A 19,322-nucleotide genomic window follows, 5' to 3' on the forward strand; every position below is an offset into this window, starting at 1 on the left:
GACCAACACACTACTCAGTGTTTTGGCCTGTACTGCAGAGTTAGAGGCTGTGGCCTGCAGTAGCTTGTTTTCACATTAATTCATTTAAACACTGACATCTGAAAATGTGTGATTAACTCATTTAAATAAGATTATTTTTAATTGTACATGCATTTTTGTAATTGTTTTTGTATATTTCTGTCATGTACATGTTTTATCTTGATTTACTGAGATTTAGTTGTTTGTTTTTTTTGGGGGGGGGGGGGGCAAAATGATAAACAAATACAGATTTTTAATAAGAGCAAAGGCTCAAACAGCTGGATTTTGTATCACTTTTTTCTTTATTCATGAACGCTGAGCTGCCTTATAAGACACAAACAGTATACATAATGTCACAAACTGTATTTTTCCATTCAAAATATATAATTACAATAATGAATGTGACTTTAATAAGTTCTTTAGGAACCAAATGCAGCTTTTATGCCTTAAAATGGCATCAGAGCTGGTGGTCCATTAAGAAATCCTGTACCTCAACAGTGTGGTCAGTGATATTTGTACATAATGGGCTAAAACATGAAAAATCACATGTAAGGTCCTTGAAAAGCCATTTAATCAAACACCTGCTTGGACCTTTTCTGGTGTCCCTCCATCACTTTTAGCCTCTTTCCTGCAGAGTTGCAGCATTTAGAGCGGAGGTGCATCCTGATGTGGCTGCAGAACATCTTGTCTCTGATGCCGTAGATGAGTGGACTGAGCAGACTAGGAAGCATATTGGTAAGCAGGAAGGTGCTGAAGAGGATCTTGGAGAGATGCTGGGGCCAAGTGGTGACTAAAATAAGATTGAGGAAGGGAGAGATGAATGACAACATGCAGATGCCGAGCTGGACTCCGTGCAGCAGGATGGTGTTACGGGCATTTCTGGCTGAGGCCTGATTGGAGCCTGAAGCTGCCCGAGCAGCTAAGAGGACCTTCAGATAGGTGACGATCACAGTCAGGAAGACGAAGGAAAACAGAAGGATCTGAGGAGAAGACAAGAAGACACAAACATCTAGATTTGTTTGTCAACTGAGGCAAAAAAGTAATAGAAATTTAGTTAAAGAATAAAAAAACCACACTGCTCAGTGGAAAAGTGAGAAAATCAATGTAATGATAATCAGTATTTCACCTGGATGACCATACTTTGTGTCTTATGGTACGGTGTGTTGTACAAATTGAGGCGGTAACAGAGGACATTGCTTGAGAAGACAGAGAGGGGCTTGGTGGCGAGGATGATGAAGATGTCAGCGAGGGCAGGGATGATGGAGACGCCCCAGATCAGTGAGATCAGAGCATAGGCTCGCTGCACAGTGCAGATGTGGACGTGATGAAGAGGTCGGCAAACAGCGATGTAACGCTCCACTGCCATGCCAGCGAGGTTCAGAGGGTTGTTCCTGGATCAGGACGATTATAAAAATCATGATAATCAGTTGTTTAGCTCCTTTTAATCCAGAGTTACTGTCCACATTTTTATAGGAGCGTTGAAGAACTATGAGGGTTTTCAACATTTTAGATCAGGAATGTTGACTTTAAGGATCACCAGGGTCAGCTGGCAGTTGTGGCACAATATATTAAATTTAGCTCCATTGACTAACATGAAGTTTTACTGGGAGGAGGCAGGAACACCCTCAAGTTCACACAGGTACACACAACCTGGAAGCTAAATACACTAATTAAACTAACCAATGTCATGTCTGTTTTCCATGATTAATATCGATGGCTTTGTTTGCCAGCTGTTAATCATGTTAGGGACTGTTTGTCATTCGTGGTTCATATCAACATTTTATTTTGTTTTTAAGAAGGAAATAGAGTCACAATGTGGGAAATGGGTTAAAACCTTTTTTTCTTTCAGCAAGTATAAAATATTTAATCCAGATGGTTAAAAAAGTCTTTGAGTATTTTCGAAATACCTTCAGATTACATTTTCCTAAAACATGGGTTTCATTTTTTGGAATATGTACTGAGCCTTGTGACAAAATTCAAGCTGTACATTTCTGTGAGTTTTAAGTTATTATATGACCTGTGATCAAATATATGAAACTATGTGATTAATCATCTTAGACTGCTGCCTGTTATGCATTGTTGAATTTGTATCTCACTGTAAGACATTACTGATTCATCTTTCATATTTACTTAAATTCTAGTTTAAAAATAGGGCCGAGTTGGCATTTGTGGTAGAGAATGACAGAGTGTAGATATTAGCTTTGTACATGTTCTGTATAGTAACTTTAATGTGAGTTGACTGGCTAATGCACAGTATTACTTACAGTAGATTATATTTTAAAAGTCTGCTTTACTTAGTCAAATGAAGATTTAGGTTTGAGACACACGTACAATCACATGTATATTCTGTGCTTTGGTGACGCTAGAGCCAAGAAAATTGTAAACCTGAAAAAGGCACACATGCAGAATAACTGTGTTAACACAAACGCACACCTACATACTTGTTGACAGTGACTGAGATGAGCACCATGATGCAGCAGGTTATGAATTTCAGGGGGGCTGTGTAGGCCAGGATTTGCAGCGCCACAGAAAGGGAGAGCATAATCATATCATTGATCACTAGATGGATATAGAGCACATACCTGCAGGAAGTAGAGCAGGACAGAAAGAGGAGGAGGAGAGAAGTTAAAGGGAAAAAAGTCAAGGCGAAAAATGACAGCAGCAGAAAAATATGCAAGATGAGAACAGAAAAAAGGAAAGAGGAGAATCAACATGTGACAAAATATACAACACTAAACTGTGGCACATTTTTACTGAGTTTTTACTGTAAGCATCTGAAGAGGACACACATGGTCCTGTATCACCTGGGGTCTTGCTGGAGGACCTGGCTCTTAAAGTAGGTGTAGACGAAGGCTCCATTGATGAAGTTGATGATGAAGCCAAAAGCAAAGGTGATGAAGTTCTTAGTGAAAGCACTGTCGAAACTGTCCTGACGTCTGGTTGAGTTCATATCACTCCTCGTCCCGCGTCGGTGATGGGAAACCAAAACTCAGAAAAACAAACGGTTGATTAAAAAGAAAACAGAGTTCACAGTTTAATCAATTAAATGCATTCTCAGTCAATTTCTACAAAAATAATCACATTTAAATGAACGAATAACTTAAACACAGTTAGATCTACTTCTATGTGCTGCAAATGTTTCACAAAAACTTGAATCTCATTTCACCTAATGCAAAGAGTGGAAATATAATATATAAAAGCTAAGATTTCACTCATTCATATAAGTGTGAAGGAGCCTGTGCTTAAAATAAAATTAGAGTTGTAATTCGTAAAAAAGATGAGTAAAGTAAGTAGTAGTATGATATGTTCAAATATTTCGTGCACTTATCAACGATGTATCAAGAACAGCAGTAAAATATCACTATTTCTAGTGTGAATGCTTTAAATAGAATCAAAAGCATATTCATTGATAATATAAGTTTAAAATAAAAGCACAATCAATTTGAAAAGACAACCAACAGTAAACATAAACATACTTCTTTCCATTTCAAATTCAGGCTACTTATACACCCTCACTAACTTTTAAAAACTATATCAATCTTACTTCAACATCACACAGCTGTGGCTTATAATGAGGCGCCTGGCCGACCAACTGTCTGTAAGTAGTGAGAGGAAGAGGAAGATGGATGCTGTTATATAGATTTCTGTGCTGATACTGCAGAGAGATGAGATTATCATGGAGAGTGTGGGGGAGGGAGGGGGGGGGGGCAGTTAGGTGGAGGGACTAAGAGGTAGATTCAGTTTTCAGTATTTAACCCTCCTGTTGTCCTCGAGTCAAGGAAGGAAGGGAGGAAGAAGGAAGGAAAGGAGGAAGAAGGAAGGAAGGAAGGGAGGAAGAAAGAAGGAAGGGAGGAAGGGAGGAAGAAGGAAGGAAGGGAGGGAGGAAGAAGGAAGGAAAGGAGACTAAAACATCTCAGGTCTTATAATGCTTTATTTAAAGTGCTTTATAAACATATTTGAATAGTATTTTACATGCATAAATTAAACATTTCATCCATCCATCAAGCCATCTATTCATCCATCCATTTATCTTGATCTTTGGATCGTATTAAGCTTATTTATATATCAGCAGAGAAGTTTGTCTTTCTGTACTCAGCTACATACATTTGATTCATGTCTCCAGCGCTTGTTGCCTCACCATGCGGACTGTAAAGGAGAATTCAAGTCAATGCCACAGATAAAAGCTGTGAGCAACGCTGGTCATTCTTCATTGAGCTCATGAGCAGCACACTGACAGTCACTGGTTCTTATCTTGTGGTTTCCTGATGATCTTATTTCACCTGCAGGTTCGCTTTCAGCCCCGCCGGCCGAACCCTGACGACGCTGCGGCTCCAACAAGCCAAGTACCGCAGCCAGTACCTTCTGAACTGCTCGTCTCGAAAACCGTAGATCACGGGGCTCATGAAACGGGGGATGATGTAGACGACCAGGAAGAAGATGTAACGGATCTCCAGACTGAGGCGGGGGAAAAGGGAGATGAGAGCGGCCTGAAGGGAGGGAACCACGAAGGTAAGCATGCACAGCAGCAGCTGAAACAGAAGCACAAGAAACAAGAAGGAACATCAAACAAACATTATACTTCATGATTCTCAGGTTGCTTTTATCTTTTAACAAATGAGTGATACTCTTTATTATTAACAGTGGAAAGGTGTAGTGATATGTAGTGATTTATTTTGTATTTTTAGCAAGCATGATGGGCTAATTTAACCTTTGTGTCATCCTCCCTTCCTTCTTTCCTCCCTTCCTTCCTTCCGTCTGTCCTTCCTTCCTCCCACACTCCTTCTTTCCTTCCCGCCTTCGCTCCTTCTTTCCTTCCTTCCTCCCTTCCTCTTCTCCTTTCTCCCTCCCTCCCTCATTCCTTCTTTCATCCCTCCCTCCTACCTTCATTCCTTCCTTCTTTCCTCCGTCCTTTCCTTCCTCCCTTCCTTCTTTCCTTTCCTCCCTCCTTCCCTCCCTTCCTTCTTTCCTTTCCTCCCTCCTTCCCTTCCTTCCTTCCTTTCCTTCCTTCCTTCCCTCCTCCCTCCCTTCCTTCCTCCTTTCCTTCCTCCTTTCCTCCCTTCTTCATCCCTTCCATCCTTCATTCCTTCCTCAGTTCCTTCCTTCCTCCCTCCTTTCCTTCCTTCTTCCTCCCTTCCTTCCTCCCTTCCTCCCTTGAGTCGAGGACAACAGGAGGGTTAAGATTTAAAGCTAAGTTTATATACTACAGATGTACAGAATATAGGCTCAATTAGGGGTTGAATGTACTGTATATGAATACCATAAACAAGCACAACAAAGATAAGTTGCCAATAAGATATTGTATTGCAATATTTATATTACAGGAGCCGTGATTGGCTACAGTAGATTGTTTTAAAGTTGGTTACATTAGTGTTGTCCTTACAAGTTGAAAAACACCTGTTGGATCTATCCAGACACTTGAGTCAAGGAAGGAAGGGAGGAAGAAGGAAGGATGGAACGGAGGAAGGAAGGAAGGGAGGAAAGGAAGGAAGGATGGAACGGACGAAGGAAAGAGGGAAGGAAGGGAGGATGGAGGAAAGAAGGAAGGTAGGAGGGAGGGAGGAAAGAAGGAAGGAGGGAGGAAGGGAGGAAGGCAGGGAGGGAGAAAGGAAAAGAGGAAGGAAGGAAAGAAGGACAGAGGAAAAAAGGAAGGGAGGACGGGAAGGAAGGAAGTAGATAAGGGAAGAAGGAGGGAGGGAGGAAGGGAGGACAGAAGGAAGGGAGAAAAGAGGGAGGAAGGAATGAAAGAGAGAAGAAGGGAGGAAGGAAAGAAGGAAGGGAGGAAGGAAAGGAAGGACAGACGGCAGGAAGGAAGGGAGGAAAGAATGAAAGTCAAAACAGACGGGGTCAATTTGACCCGGGAGGACGACACAAAGGTTAAGTATGTTTTACTTTTTAAATAAAACATCAGGAAATGATGAAAATGCTGATCACTGTTTCCTTCCTTCTTCCTTTCCTTGTTTCATTTACAGTCCAAGACCCAAAGATAATAATATTGCGGTTTCTGTCCTACATGCACGATAAAGTTCTTTTGGGTTTGGTTGTTGAAACACTCACCTGCACCCCATGAAGCAGCACAGTGTTCCTGGCTCTCTTCACCGAGGCCAGACCCATGGAGGCGGCTCGTGCCGTCAGCATGATCTTACAGTAGGTGTAGAGCAGCGTCAGAGCCACAAAGGAGAGGTAAACCCCATCAAACACACAGTTCTTATAGTAGATGGACCGGTCCCGAAAGAGGAGCGAGTGGTCGCAGAAAATGGAGGTGTGGAAGAAACTCGGAGGCTCCTTGACGATGGTGATGAGGAGGTCGGTGACGGGCGGGGTGGAGGTGAGGATGAAGATGATGTAGATGAGGAGGAGAGTGCGAGGGATGGTGCACATCTGGCTGTAGTGGAGGGGGAAGAGGATGGCGATGTAACGCTCCACCGCCATGCCGGCCAGGATGAGAGGGGTGGAGCGGGTGGTGAGGACCGCCGTCATGATCTGAGGGAGGCAAAGAGGCTCGGTGTTAGTCAGATGAGAGGAAAATATAAAAAGTGATAACATTTTATTTTAAATTCCCTTATTTAGCATTTATAGCTGAATATAAACTTTAACCTTTGTCTGTCCTTCCTTCCTCCCTCCCTCCTTCTCTCTTTCTTTCCTTCCTCTCGCTTTCCTCCCTTCCTTCTTTCCTCCCTCCATCCTCTTTTCTTCCTTCCTCCCTCCCTTCTTCTTTCCATCCTCTTTTCTTCCTTCCTCCCTCCCTTCTTCTTTGCTTCCCTCCTTCCTTCCTTTCCTTCCTCCCTTCCTTCTCTCTCCCTCCCTCCTTCCTTCTTTCCTCCTTCCTTCCTTTCCTTCTTTCTCCCTCCCTCCCTCCCTCCCTCCTTCCTTCTTTCCCCCCTTCCTTCCTCCTTTCCTTCCTTCTTCCCTCCCTCCCTCCTTCTCTCTTTCTTTCATCCCCCTTACCTTCCCCCTTCCTTCTTTCCTCTGTCCTTCTTTCCTTCCTTCCTCTTTTCCTTTCTCCCTCCCTCCATCCTTCTTTCCTCCCCCCTCCCTTCCATCCTCCTTTCCTTCCCTCCTTCCTCCCTCCCTCCTTTCCTTCCTTCTTCCTCCCTTCCTTCCTTGACTCGAGGACAACAGGAGGGTTAAATAAATGTTCATAAGCAGATACAAAGACATTTTTAAGTGTTTCTTTCAGCATTTCTCAACAATTAGGAATTCTCCTTAAAATAATTGTTTTATATTGTTACAACTGTGTTTCATTATATTTTCATTCATTATGTTTATAAACCAGAATCCAGTTATGAACGGCCTCAGGAGGAGTTACAGTTGTTGACAGTAACTCTGTCTTACAACTACATTTATTGTATATATATTTATTTACTACATTTCATTTAAAAAAGCTTTTAAAAACACACTTGTACATACAGGCATTTTTATAATATTATACACAGTCGCCCATAAAGGTGGAATAATTTAGTTTTCAGACACATTCCTCTTTTTATTTTCTATTTATACACATCAGTAATCACCTTTGACCAGGTGCAATGAGATTGATCAATACAATTTTAAGAATATATACACTTTATCTATCAAGAATAAATCACATTGTCACAATCATTTCATGGATAGAGGTAAAAAAATATTTGATTCCAACATTATGGGCGACTGTGTATTTCACTTGATTATTTTATTGTGTTTTGTGTACTTATGTTATTCTGTTAATATTGCTTGTGTGAAGCATCTTGTGACTTCGGTTTTTAAAGGTGCTATAGAAATAAAGTTTATTATTATTTACCATTATTACATTATAGAACATTTTACAGTTTATATCAGCTTGTAGAAGTTAAATAGGGGAGTTATTTAGCATCATTATAGTTTGAACAATGATTTTCACTCACCAGAAGGCAGCAGGCGGATGCGTGGATCTTCCTGAAGATGTAGCTGACCACGTACAGAGCTGTTACAAGGGTCAGCTGCAGAGCGTCGTTGATCACCATACAGATGAACATGACGTATCGAGGGTTCTCGTAGAAGAAGCTAGAAGAGTCAGAGATAAATAAAGAGCTGGATGAGATGGACACTGTGCGGTTGTGTGTGTGTCACAACAGTGTGATTAAAGAAAGGGAGGTAACTGCACTTTTAATGTGCACTGTGCAATATCAGCATTTCAGGTATATTTCAGTTGAACTGTGCAGTATATTTTTTTTCACTTCAAAATCTGTGCAATAATAATAATATGCAGCTCAGGTATATTATCAATCAACACCAATATTCCTCTCTATTATTTTTACTATATTTCTTACTATTACTGTTGATTTGTTTTGCTTGTGTACTTATTATTTGTTGTTCTTCATTCTTTTTATTGATGGTCTTTCTATTTTGTTTTTATCCACTTGCAGCTGTGACACTGAACATTTCTCCACTGTTGGACTAATACATGAATATCTTATCTTAACTTATCTTATCTTATCTTATCATGGTTATTTTCATACAGATTGTTGTTGTTTGGTGTAAAAACAAAAAAAACAAAGTGAGAAATCTTCTAAAGTCCACAGTGATGTCATCAAATATCTGTTCAGTCAGTTTATCAAGTGAGATAACAAACTGCAAATCAGGCAGTAAATCGTCACACTGGTGGAGGTGTAACTGGGGATCTTTGCATGAAAAATGAATTTCTACTTCAGGTAATAATTGAGGTATTACTAATTGTCTCAGCTCTAGATAACAGGATAGTTACCCTGAAGAAAGTGCCGTCAAGTTAAAGTAGATAGCTTATTTAGGTAAAGTTATACAGTAATAGAGACATTAATGGCATAATTTGTACATTTAGAGAAATCAATAAATGTGCACACACACATTTCATTGCTGCTGTGTGTCTGCACTCATCTGCAGGTGCTGCTGTTTATATCTTTAATTAGAATTGAGTTGAACACGGTCGCCCATAAAGGTGGAATAATTTAGTTTTCAGACACATTCCTCTTTTTATTTTCTATTTATACACATCAGTAATCACATTTGACCAGGTATAGTGAGATTGATCAATACAATTTAGAGAATATTTACACTTTATCTATCAAGAATAAATCACATTTTCACAATCGTTTCATGGAAAGAGGTAAAAAATATTTTATTCCAACCTTATGGGCAACAGTGTATGAAACATTGCTGCTTAAACACACTATGAAAACATGTTTTTTTCTAGGTGATAATCTCATGATGTGTACCTGTGTCGTAGGAAGGTGTGCACCATGCTGCTGTTAATGATGCTGAGGGTGAGCCATACCACCATGGCCACTATGTTCTTGGTGAGAGCGTTAGAGAAGCTGTCTTTAGGGTCAAACTTAGCGCCCCCTGGTGGCACGGAGCTGGTATTACTCATCAGCAGGACCAGAGGGTCGGAGGAGGAGTTGAGCATCGCTGACATCTCCTCCACACAGTCTGAAGGGACACAGAAAAAAAAAAGATGCTTTATAATTTCTGAAATCAGATTTTTGGATCATAGGGACAATTTAATATGAATGATTATCAGATAATTACGACACACTAGAGCACATCAGAGTATGGATTAATCACAAGAATGTTTTATGTGATAACAACTAATATCCTCATCAAAAGACTCAAAGATGTGCAGTATAAGGAATGTAGATGAGAACATGAAATGCATGAAAGGTTATATCTTTACTGAGATTGAACTGAAGGAAAATTATAGATTATGGTCTAGAGCTGCTCTATGTGAAAAGTGCCTTAAGATAAATTTTGTTGCTGTATGAATAAACATTAATTGATTGTTTTTAATTGAGTAATCTTGTCAGACAGTACACACAATGGCAAAGTTTTATATATAAGGAGCTATAAACACGCTCAACCAGAGATATTACATTCACCCACTGTCTGTAATTCATAGTTTACAGTGTTCATCCACAGTGAGATCAGAGCTAAATAGCTATTTAACTACAATTGAAAACATTGTAGTTTGGGTTTAACTGTAATATAATTCATAATTATGAATAAAAGACAAAATCTAAACATCTAAGACACTAACATAGGGAGATTGTGGGACTCATTAGTATGTAAAATATCAGTAATACTACATTATGACTCAGTATAAATTCATCATCATATACATCATATAATACACCATATACACATGTAGACTTACGTCATTCAGCAGCTCATAGAAATTCACCCTGTAGTTAAAAAAATTAGATTTATCACACTAGGAAAGAAATTCTCATTATACTGTATGACATCACATGGAAATAATGATGTATATTCACTGCTTCATATTCACATATTCAACACACAATACAGTCAGAAGGATTGCATAGACGTGTACAACATTCAACTTTTTCAAACTTTGAATGTAATTTAAAAGTAACATTAATATCAGCTGTATCCTAAAGGTATTAAAACAGAAAGTAGAGGAAACACTGATATTATATTATTATTATTATATTCAGAGATGATCAAATGATTGACGACAGATCTCACCTGTTGAGTCACTGACAGAGTCAGCGACCTCCTCCAGCAGCCTCTCATCTCATATATAAGGATTTGTATGGATCCTAGTGTCTGTGTGTTTTGATCAGGTTGTCATAGCAATAGAGTAAAGGTCATGATGTCACAGGTTATGTTATGGATCACTGAGGAGACTTGTGATCCCTGAGCCACGGACATGTAGACAAACATGTTCATTAATGCTTGTTAGAGAATTATTAGAATTAAAGACCAGCAAGCCATCAGTGGTTGGATGCATTCAGGATTTTATTGTTATGATTAATTTCCCGACAACATCTACAAAATCATACAGTTGTGATTTGTGTTGAAACTGGTTTTAAGTTTCTTTAAGTTTTCTTTTCTGTTGGTTTTTCTTTTCTGTCTAACCCTAACCCTCCAACCAGGCTGTACTAATGTAACTGTGGCTCCATTCCTGTGGTCAAAAACTATTTGTTTCAATGACTACAACTGAACTAGGGCTGGGCGATATGGACAAAATCAAATATCATGATATTTTAGACCAAATACGTCGATATCGATATTACAACAATATTATAGAGATGACTGTTGATGCTTTCACTAAATATTTACAATCTGAAATCTTTGATAAATAATCATCAGTAATGTGGATATAATGACTAAGTGTGTAAAAAGTAAATAACAGAACAGCTACAACGATCTGGTAAGTTTAGAAAATTACATATTTTACAGTAATGCAGCTTTAAAACAAGGAAAAGACGACTGATGACATATCGCGATATTACGATATCCAAAATCTAAGACGATATCTTGTCTCATATCACGATATCAATATAATATCAATATATTGCCTTAGCCCGAAACTGAAATCATGGTTTAATTTCTACCATTTATTGTCTCTTTAGAAAAAATATGTTTTTTTTCTATGTTGCATTTGTACAAACAGATATATTTTATCTATAAAATCTTCGAAACCAATTTCCACACTGTTATTTTTTAGGGTAGCAGAGGTACGAAAAGCATATTTTCTTACTGACATGAGCCATCCTGTCATTATTAGTTTCTTTATTGTGACTCTATGAATACATTTTGAATTTGAATTAAATATTGACATATTTTTACAATAACTAAATACTGAAAACACCTTTATTCGTGCTGTGCTGCCACTCTTTGCGTGACTCTGCACCTGCTGCTCAGGAAGTACATCTTCAGGTACTTCCTGAACTTTTTGTCTCGGACACCGTAGATGACTGGGCTCAGGAACCGGGGCAGGATGTAGACGATCAGGTAGTTGGCATATCTGATTTCTAGGATCCGGCCAGGGAAGATCAGATGTAGAACAATCTCCACACTAGGAGAGATGTAGGAGAGCATGCACATAGCCAGCTGGGCCCCATGCAGCAGGATGGTGTTCCTGGCTTTCTGAGCCGACGCCTTCTCTGTGGAGAGGGCTCGGGCTGCAAACAGGATCCTCAGGTAGGTGAAGACCAGAGTCAGAAACACACAGGAGAAATAGATGATGTCGAAAGCTTGTCTTTTATATGCCAGGGCCGGGTCTTTGAACACATTCTGGCGTAAACAGAACACAGACTGATGAAAGAAGCTCAGGGACTCGGTCGCCAGTGTGACAAATAGATCTGTAATATCTGGAGCCACACATATAAACCAAATCAACCCGATGACAACGTAAGTCCTCCTCACTGTGCAGATGTGGGAGTGCCGTAAAGGTTCACAAATGGCAATATAGCGCTCTATGGCCATGCTGGCTAAGTTGACCGGAGTGTTTCTGGTGGTGAACACAGCCACCAGGATGAAGAAGCAGCAGAATGAGACATTTATCTTGTAGAAGATGTAGCTGAGGACAAAGAGCGTGATGGTGACGGTCAGCTGGATGCCGTCGTTGATCACCATGTGGATGAAGAGGATGTACCGAGGGTCTTCGTAAAAGGCCTGGAGGAAGACAAAGAAAGAGAGAGGAGATAAAAGAGTGTATGATGAGGTTGGTTAAAGGTTCGGGAAATGGATAGAAAGAGGTGAAAATGAATCATTGATTATAATACAATAATAGTTGTTGGTGAACATGTAGTTTTAATAAGAAGGTAAATAAATGATCCTCAGAGTTATGAAGTTTAAACAGTCCAGGAGATATTCAGTTTACTATGAAGTGAGAGCAGCAAAGCCTCACCTTTTAACCCTTCTGCTTGACAAATGTCAAATTAGTGTCTGATTGATTTTGTGAGACAGTGAGAGGTAATTTTGAAAGAGGAAGTGAGAGAAAAAACACAGAGGGTTCACGTTCTTTTATTTATTATATTCAGCTAATAGTTTTCTCCTCTCAGCACAGCAGACATCTATTATTAATCATCTATTATCAAAACAGCTGCTTGTTTAATTTTCTGCTGACTAAATGAAACTAAACTATTAGTTGCAGCTCTATAAAAGTTAGTATTAGTAACATTATTAATATTCCATATTTGAGACTTTAAAGTCATGGAGGCAATGTGTCTAAGTATTAAGAAAGTTCTACATTGAATGAGTTTGGTGTCCCTTCCTTCTTTCCTTTCCTCCCTTCCTTCCTTCCTCCCTCCCTCCTTTCCTCCCTTCCTTCCTTCCTTCCTTCCTCCCTCCTTTCCTTCCTTCTTCCTCCCTTCATTCCTCCCTCCCTCCTTTCCTTCCTTCTTTCTTCCTCCCTTCCTTCCTTCCTTCCCTCCTTCCTTCCTCGTTCCTTCCCTCCTTCCTTCCTCCCTCCTTTCCTTCCTTCTTCCTCCCTTCCTTCCTCCTTGGTATCTATTCGTGTTTGTGTAATAGGGCGAAAAATGAGGGTTCTTTTTCATTACTGATTATTTGTTGATTAAAAGACAAATGTTTTAGTTTAAATGTCTGATAATAGAAAAAAATACCTTCACATTTTACCAGAGCTCATGTTTATATCTTAACAACAGTCCAAAACTCAATGATAATTCACAATGATATAAAAAAGAGAAGCAGCAGTTTTACAGTTGTTTTATGGCTGTGTGTGTGTGTGTGTGTGTGTGTGTGTGTGTGTGTGTGTGTGTGTGTGTGTGTGTGTGTGTGTATTTGTGTACCTGGTGTCTAAAGAAGGTGGCAACCAAGGTGCCGTTGATGTAACTGAGGAGGAGCCAGACCAGAACTAGAATCAGGTTCTTCACGAATGCCGTGGTGAAAGTGTCTCTGACGAGCAGGAACTGATCCAGCGACAGAGGGAGCCAAAGAGAAGGAAATAAAATGACTTCAGTTCACATACAAGTTATCATCATTCACCATCATTCAATCTCTGTTTCCATCAGCTGACCCCACTGCCTCTGATTGTAATGTACCTTTGATATAAAGAAAAGTATGTTAACTGTAAAATTTGGTATGAGTGGACTGCAGGAAGAGTAGTTATTACCATTTCTAATAGATAATGGAGATCCTAATAAACTAAACTAAACAAGCAAAAAAATATATAAACAATTTAAACAACTAAATAAATCAACTTTCAGCTCTACATGACAATAATCTGAACCAGGACACTAAATGAATTCCCTCTGAGGCCTAATATTTGGATAAGAGGAACCAGACCAGCCAATCATTTATGTGGCGCTGTGATTAGACATGTGTTCAGTGTTACAGCCATGAAGTTTGTGTCATAGTTTAACAAATCAAAGTTACCCTTTAGTTAAGTTAAGTTTATTTCGAACATGTTAAAATAAAGAAACAAAACAAATAGGCAGTGATTTACGGCAAAATAGAAATTTTAGCAAAAAATTCAAATTAAAAATAGAAATAGAAATAAAAAACAACAAAAAAACAACACACATACATATACACACACACACACCCACACACACACCCACACACACATACACGTACACATAATTTCCTTCCATTCTTTTTTTTTCTGTGGCTTTCCTTTCTTTCTTTCTTTCTTCCTCCCTTTTTTCCTTCTTTTTTTCTCTTTCTTACTTTCCTCTTTCAGGCAAACAACAAACAATAAATATCTAATGTTCGAATGGATGTAGGAAGAAGCAATGAGCTTTTCTAGTCCTACCCCCTTTTATTTTTTTTACCCCTTTTTTTTATTTTTAGACTCTATCAGTCACTTCCAAGCTAAAGAAGAGAACAATAAAACCAACTATTACTAAACTAAAACAAAGAGAATACAGAACATACAAAAAAAACAAAAAAACCTCCAAGCATTCAAAACAATACGAGTGAATAATAATAACAAAACTTTAATTAGGAGATGTGGGCAGAATTAATGAAATAATGGTGACAAATATTGCTTTATCTAAAATCCTGGTGTGTTAGTCTTGATAACAACTAAAGGGTTAATCTGCGTTTGGTGTATTCACTAAACAGAAAACTTACAGTAAACTGCTGACAAGATTACACTGAGATTATGAACTAGAGACTGCAACACAACAATACAAGCAAGCCAACAGGAGTTATACTTTTTCATTCATTTCAGAACAAATGGTAGCTTGACTATATTGGAGCAGACCTGAGTAGGAAAAGTCATGTTGCCTCCAGGATCCACTGATGAGCTCATGTTCCTCTAAGACCTGAGAGAGACAATACAACACAGAATATACACATTTACAAATACACGGTCGCCCATAAAGTTGGAATAAAATATTTTTTACTTCTTCTCATGAAATGATTGTGACAATGTGATTTATTCTTGACAGATAAAGTGGATATATTCTCAAAATTGTATAGATCAATCTCATTATACCTGGTTAAAGGTGATTACTGATGTGTATAAATAGAAAATAAAAGGAGGAATGTGTCTGAAAACTAAATTATTCCAACTTTATGGGCGACCGTGTATATAAAGTAATTATCCTCACTCTGTATAAAAATCAATTTACAATCAATAAAAATACACATTTGTAACATTTGTTCGGTCAATGTAATGAAACTGCACTTTCATGATACATGCACATTAAATTTAAGAAGTCAAAAGTAACATTTCATGTTTTGGTCTGTTATGTTTTATATATCAATGATTTCACACAAAGATGCTCTAAGTTATTCAGTTCTGCTTCCTCATCGCTGTAAATCTTAGATGTTATTCTTATATTTTATTTTATTCTTGACATCTCAGAACAGACCTGCACAAGCACTGTTAACTTTCTTAATGCTCAGATGTTAATTTCCTTCTCTGCCATTATTCCCTTTTCACTTCCAGCCTTTTTTTTCTCCCACACATAAAGTTAAAACATGAACCGGTGTTACTTAACTAATGCTGGTGCATAAAGGCAGTCAAAATTATACTAATGTACTAATGACTAATTCTAACTTTTGCAAAGCTCAGTCAGCTGATTAAATGTTACTATTTTATTTTATTTTTCAGTATAAAACACATTAAATAGATCAAACAATGAAAGTGGGAGAAAAATGTGTAAACTTGGTAGTGCATGTGGGATTAGAAACTGAGCTTTACCTGAAATGAAGCGTAGAAGAAAACAGTGTGAGGTGGGATAAACACAGGCTGTAGAGTTGCAAAACTTTTCTTAGATCACTGTCGGGCAAAGGATCACATTATATGTAAATTCCTCCAAATATAAGAGCAACTTTCAACAAAAAAAGGCATTTTTTAAAATCTTAAACAGATATTACAATTTGAATTCAAATTCAAATTCAAGTTTTGAAATGTAAATATTTGGACAGATGAACTATCGCTGTACAAGGGAACTCACCTCGTAATATTGCTTTACCATCACTTTCCTGCTGCACCTACCTGAGTCCAGGTGAGACGAAGACGGCAGACAGCTCGACAGTCTTTATTAACATCCCAGAACTCAGCTTCATCATCATCATCATCATCATCATCATCATCATCATCATCATCATCATCATCCTCAGTGTTCACAAGAGAAGGGAAACAACATGATGAAGAAGATGATGATGATGATGATGATGATGATAACAACAACAAGATCGAAGCATCATTTGTCATCCTGTGATGTGACTTTTGTAAACTTATTTACTCTTTATGAAGTGTTCTTGTTTTTTCCCCTGAACTTTCAGCTCTGTTCAACTATGTTACGAGACGCTCAGGGGATCCTTCCTATTGGCTTGCATTTGGGCAACTTATATATATATAATAAATAAATAAATAAAATAAATGCAGAGACTCTGTAAGGAAAGCCACCTCTAATTATTATCTAGAATTAGTTGCTCATATTCAAAACCAGCAAAATTTGGGAAGGCGATAACATCTATAAAAAATAAAACTACTAATTCTTTACCTGCACAGGTCAAATGTAGATCTGCCAAGTATTTAACCTCCTGTGACCCTGCGTCCTCATATGGGGACATTACATTTTTGGTTTGCTGGGCCTTATGCTTAATTATACTTCATTATGCTGAACTTTGACCCATTGACCTCATTCGTACATACTTTTTTGTGCCACCTAGTGGTAGCAAATGCACAATACAGTGTAAAAAAATCAATGTAAAACCAGATGATCCCCAGATAAAAGTGGACCAGGTACAAAATCTGATCAAATTTTATAGTTGAAACTTTTTAATTTAAAGCGATGGTTCGGCGTAATTGCGACCTAGCGTCATATGCACCATGAGGTCTATCTAATCGTCTCAGCCCTTTGTTTTCATTTGGTCGCAAAATAGTGGAGTTAGAGCCATCAGCCGAATGGCTTAGTACAGGCGCTAACGGACCCACCAGTGTATCTCGTAATTGACTCCACTAATAATGCCTGGGTTGTTATCAAACTTCTACAGTAGTACAAATAGGGTCTTTACTCATAAATCGATGCATTGAAAAGTTTGTAAGTACACCAGGAGTTTATTAAAATAAACACTTACCTGATGGCTTTTACTCTGCTGCTACTGCTAAAGCTGTAAACATTGTCAAAATCTCGTGCGTGTGAAGCCCACTAATGTGTGTTCACATTTGTGGAAGTTGGTTAAAAGCTTTATAAAGTTGTACATTATGAATACATTTTGTTTTGCTGTAAACGGTTTATTTTTTGGCACAGATAATATGTTAAGAAAGCCAGACGCAGTATATGCAGTCGCCACGTTCCTGCCAGTAGGAGGCACTGTGAGACTTTGGTCTGCCTGCATCCCGCATCTTCCCTTATAACTGAGGAGGATACCGCAAGCTATTTCAGGTATGTGGTATGTGAAACTTAACAGAACTTGCTATAACTGACAGGTTAATGTTTAAGACAATTTTGCAGTAAGCACAAGTTTGTTCGTGAGCTATGAGGTAGTTAATCTAGTGTTTATCAGACTTCACGCCGGCCAATAAGTAGTAGCGGCGGCGCCGTGCTCTGTTGTTGTTAGCAAACAGCTAATTGCACTTTTCCACTATACAGTTCTAGCACTACTCGGCTTGACTCAACTCGTTTGGTACCAGGAACAACCTTTTCCATTACTATAGTACCTACTCAACGTGGGCGGGGTCGTCATAGCACGGCTGCAAGAAACTGCCATGACTTCGTCATGGAGGCGATGGTGAACTTGCTGCTGTATGTGGCTTTTTGTCACACACAAAGCAAGAGAAGAGAGCCGTAAGGCTATAACGCTGTTGCAGGTATTTAAAAATGGTGTGTTTGATTCTTGTGTGGGACGCATAGACTGTATATAAGAAATGGAAGTAACATCCGTGAAGTCACCCATTGGTTTGTGGACTGCTGTTCGGAGGCCAATAGTATCGGATCTGAGCAGCGCCATCTTGAAAATTTCAGGTGCATGCTGGGAAAAATAAAAACAAAGATTCTACTTATATGGGCATCAGGAGGTGCGTGAGGCGCCCTCCTGAACCTGTGAACCAGTCAACCTGTCAATCACGACGTAGCCACGCCCTAATGCATACCCTGCTTTATCGTCAAATATAAAATCAGGGAGGCCAAAATTTCACAAATGAACATCATACTGCATTGAAGAAGGCTTTAAACTAGCGATTGAGACCATAAACACATTTTGAAAACGTTTACTGAGGTTAGAAATCAAGTGAGAAGTTGGTGAATTCTCCATTGACTTGTATAGAGACGGAAGTCCTTTTGACACCAAAACGGTCGCCCCCTGGTGGCCTTTTGATAGAATGCAGTTTTAAGTTACTTCGACGTTGGCCTCATTTCAGAGGACTGGAACTCCCCACCTGGTGGGACGCAATAAGTGTCGAGCCGAGTCGATTAATGCTAAAACTGTAGAGTGGAAAAGCCCCATAATTGTAGAAAGCTAGTATGGGCTGCACGACTCTTTTTCCTTTGGTTTAATGTAAACTATCTAACAAGAAATGGTTGAAATATTGAAAATGCATATGTTTAAATGTGAAAAGTAATTAAGTAAAAATTCATTATGTTTTTTTAAAAAGTTAATATGTACAGATTTATATGTAAAAAAATATGCTAATTAAAAAAAGGTTAAAAGCTTGTGTCTGTTTACATTCTACTGTGTAAAATGCAAGTCCAGGAAATACTTTACAGTTTTCACTTAAAGGTGCATTTAAAGTGCAATAATGACCAGAGTGTTAAGCTGGAACATGAAAAAGTGACATGAAGATGATATTGTGACAAAATGTGTTTATATTGGTTTGATAGTATGTTTTGCAGAAAATATGTGTTTTATGAAGACTGAAATATGCATAAAAGAGACTATAAACATACAGTAACATGCTGGTGAGTAAATATTAAAATGGACACTGTTAACAGTACAGTGAATGACATGAATAAAAATAACTGAGGAGGATTCAGCAAGGACAAGCCACGTCTCCTGTGCCATCCTTTGTTTTCTTCTATTTCAGCTATACACACAACTGTCCATTGGTGCCGCAACCCGGTACCCATAAAATAAACAGGCCTGATACAAAG

The 19,322-nt window shown here is 38.6% G+C and overlaps 3 protein-coding genes across 3 annotated transcripts; all 3 read right to left on the minus strand.

Annotated features, from left to right (window-relative positions):
• Positions 1–587: 587 nt before the first annotated feature.
• On the minus strand, positions 588–2,968 carry LOC133976477 (odorant receptor 131-2-like). The gene is made up of 4 exons (XM_062414697.1): positions 2,823–2,968; positions 2,460–2,600; positions 1,154–1,409; positions 588–998 (listed from the first exon to the last, which is right to left on the minus strand). The coding sequence occupies exons 1-4, from the start codon at positions 2,966–2,968 to the stop codon at positions 588–590; spliced, it is 954 nt and encodes a 317-aa protein (XP_062270681.1).
• A 1,321-nt stretch (positions 2,969–4,289) lies between these two features.
• LOC133976486 (odorant receptor 131-2-like) lies at positions 4,290–9,325 on the minus strand. Its single transcript, XM_062414708.1, has 4 exons — positions 9,225–9,325; positions 7,899–8,037; positions 6,073–6,498; positions 4,290–4,547 (listed from the first exon to the last, which is right to left on the minus strand). Exons 1-4 carry the CDS (start codon positions 9,287–9,289, stop codon positions 4,290–4,292), a joined length of 888 nt encoding a protein of 295 aa, XP_062270692.1. The 5' UTR covers positions 9,290–9,325.
• Positions 9,326–9,371: 46 nt separating this feature from the next.
• LOC133976497 (odorant receptor 131-2-like) lies at positions 9,372–13,673 on the minus strand. The gene is made up of 3 exons (XM_062414720.1): positions 13,563–13,673; positions 11,663–12,426; positions 9,372–9,438 (listed from the first exon to the last, which is right to left on the minus strand). The coding sequence occupies exons 2-3, from the start codon at positions 12,385–12,387 to the stop codon at positions 9,372–9,374; spliced, it is 792 nt and encodes a 263-aa protein (XP_062270704.1). The 5' UTR covers positions 12,388–12,426; positions 13,563–13,673.
• Between the last annotated feature and the right edge of the window lie 5,649 nt (positions 13,674–19,322).

Source organism: Scomber scombrus, chromosome 3 (assembly GCF_963691925.1).
Source record: "Scomber scombrus chromosome 3, fScoSco1.1, whole genome shotgun sequence".
NCBI lineage: Eukaryota > Metazoa > Chordata > Actinopteri > Scombriformes > Scombridae > Scomber > Scomber scombrus.

Excerpts from the sequence above, each read along its gene's own strand:
- LOC133976477 (XM_062414697.1), bottom strand. The coding sequence starts at position 2,968 with ATGAACTCAACCAGACGTCAGGACAGTTTCGACAGTGCTTTCACTAAG. Across the intron at positions 2,601-2,822 it reads GTCCTCCAGCAAGACCCCAG|GTATGTGCTCTATATCCATC; the intron begins GTGATACAGGAC and ends TACTTCCTGCAG. Across the intron at positions 999-1,153 it reads ACCATAAGACACAAAGTATG|ATCCTTCTGTTTTCCTTCGT; the intron begins GTCATCCAGGTG and ends TCTTCTCCTCAG.
- LOC133976486 (XM_062414708.1), bottom strand. The coding sequence starts at position 9,289 with ATGGTGGTATGGCTCACCCTCAGCATCATTAACAGCAGCATGGTGCAC. Across the intron at positions 8,038-9,224 it reads CACACCTTCCTACGACACAG|CTTCTTCTACGAGAACCCTC; the intron begins GTACACATCATG and ends TGACTCTTCTAG. Across the intron at positions 6,499-7,898 it reads CATCCGCCTGCTGCCTTCTG|ATCATGACGGCGGTCCTCAC; the intron begins GTGAGTGAAAAT and ends TGCCTCCCTCAG.
- LOC133976497 (XM_062414720.1), bottom strand. The coding sequence starts at position 12,387 with ATGGTGATCAACGACGGCATCCAGCTGACCGTCACCATCACGCTCTTT. Across the intron at positions 9,439-11,662 it reads ATGTACTTCCTGAGCAGCAG|ACTGTGTGGAGGAGATGTCA; the intron begins GTGCAGAGTCAC and ends GTGTCCCTTCAG.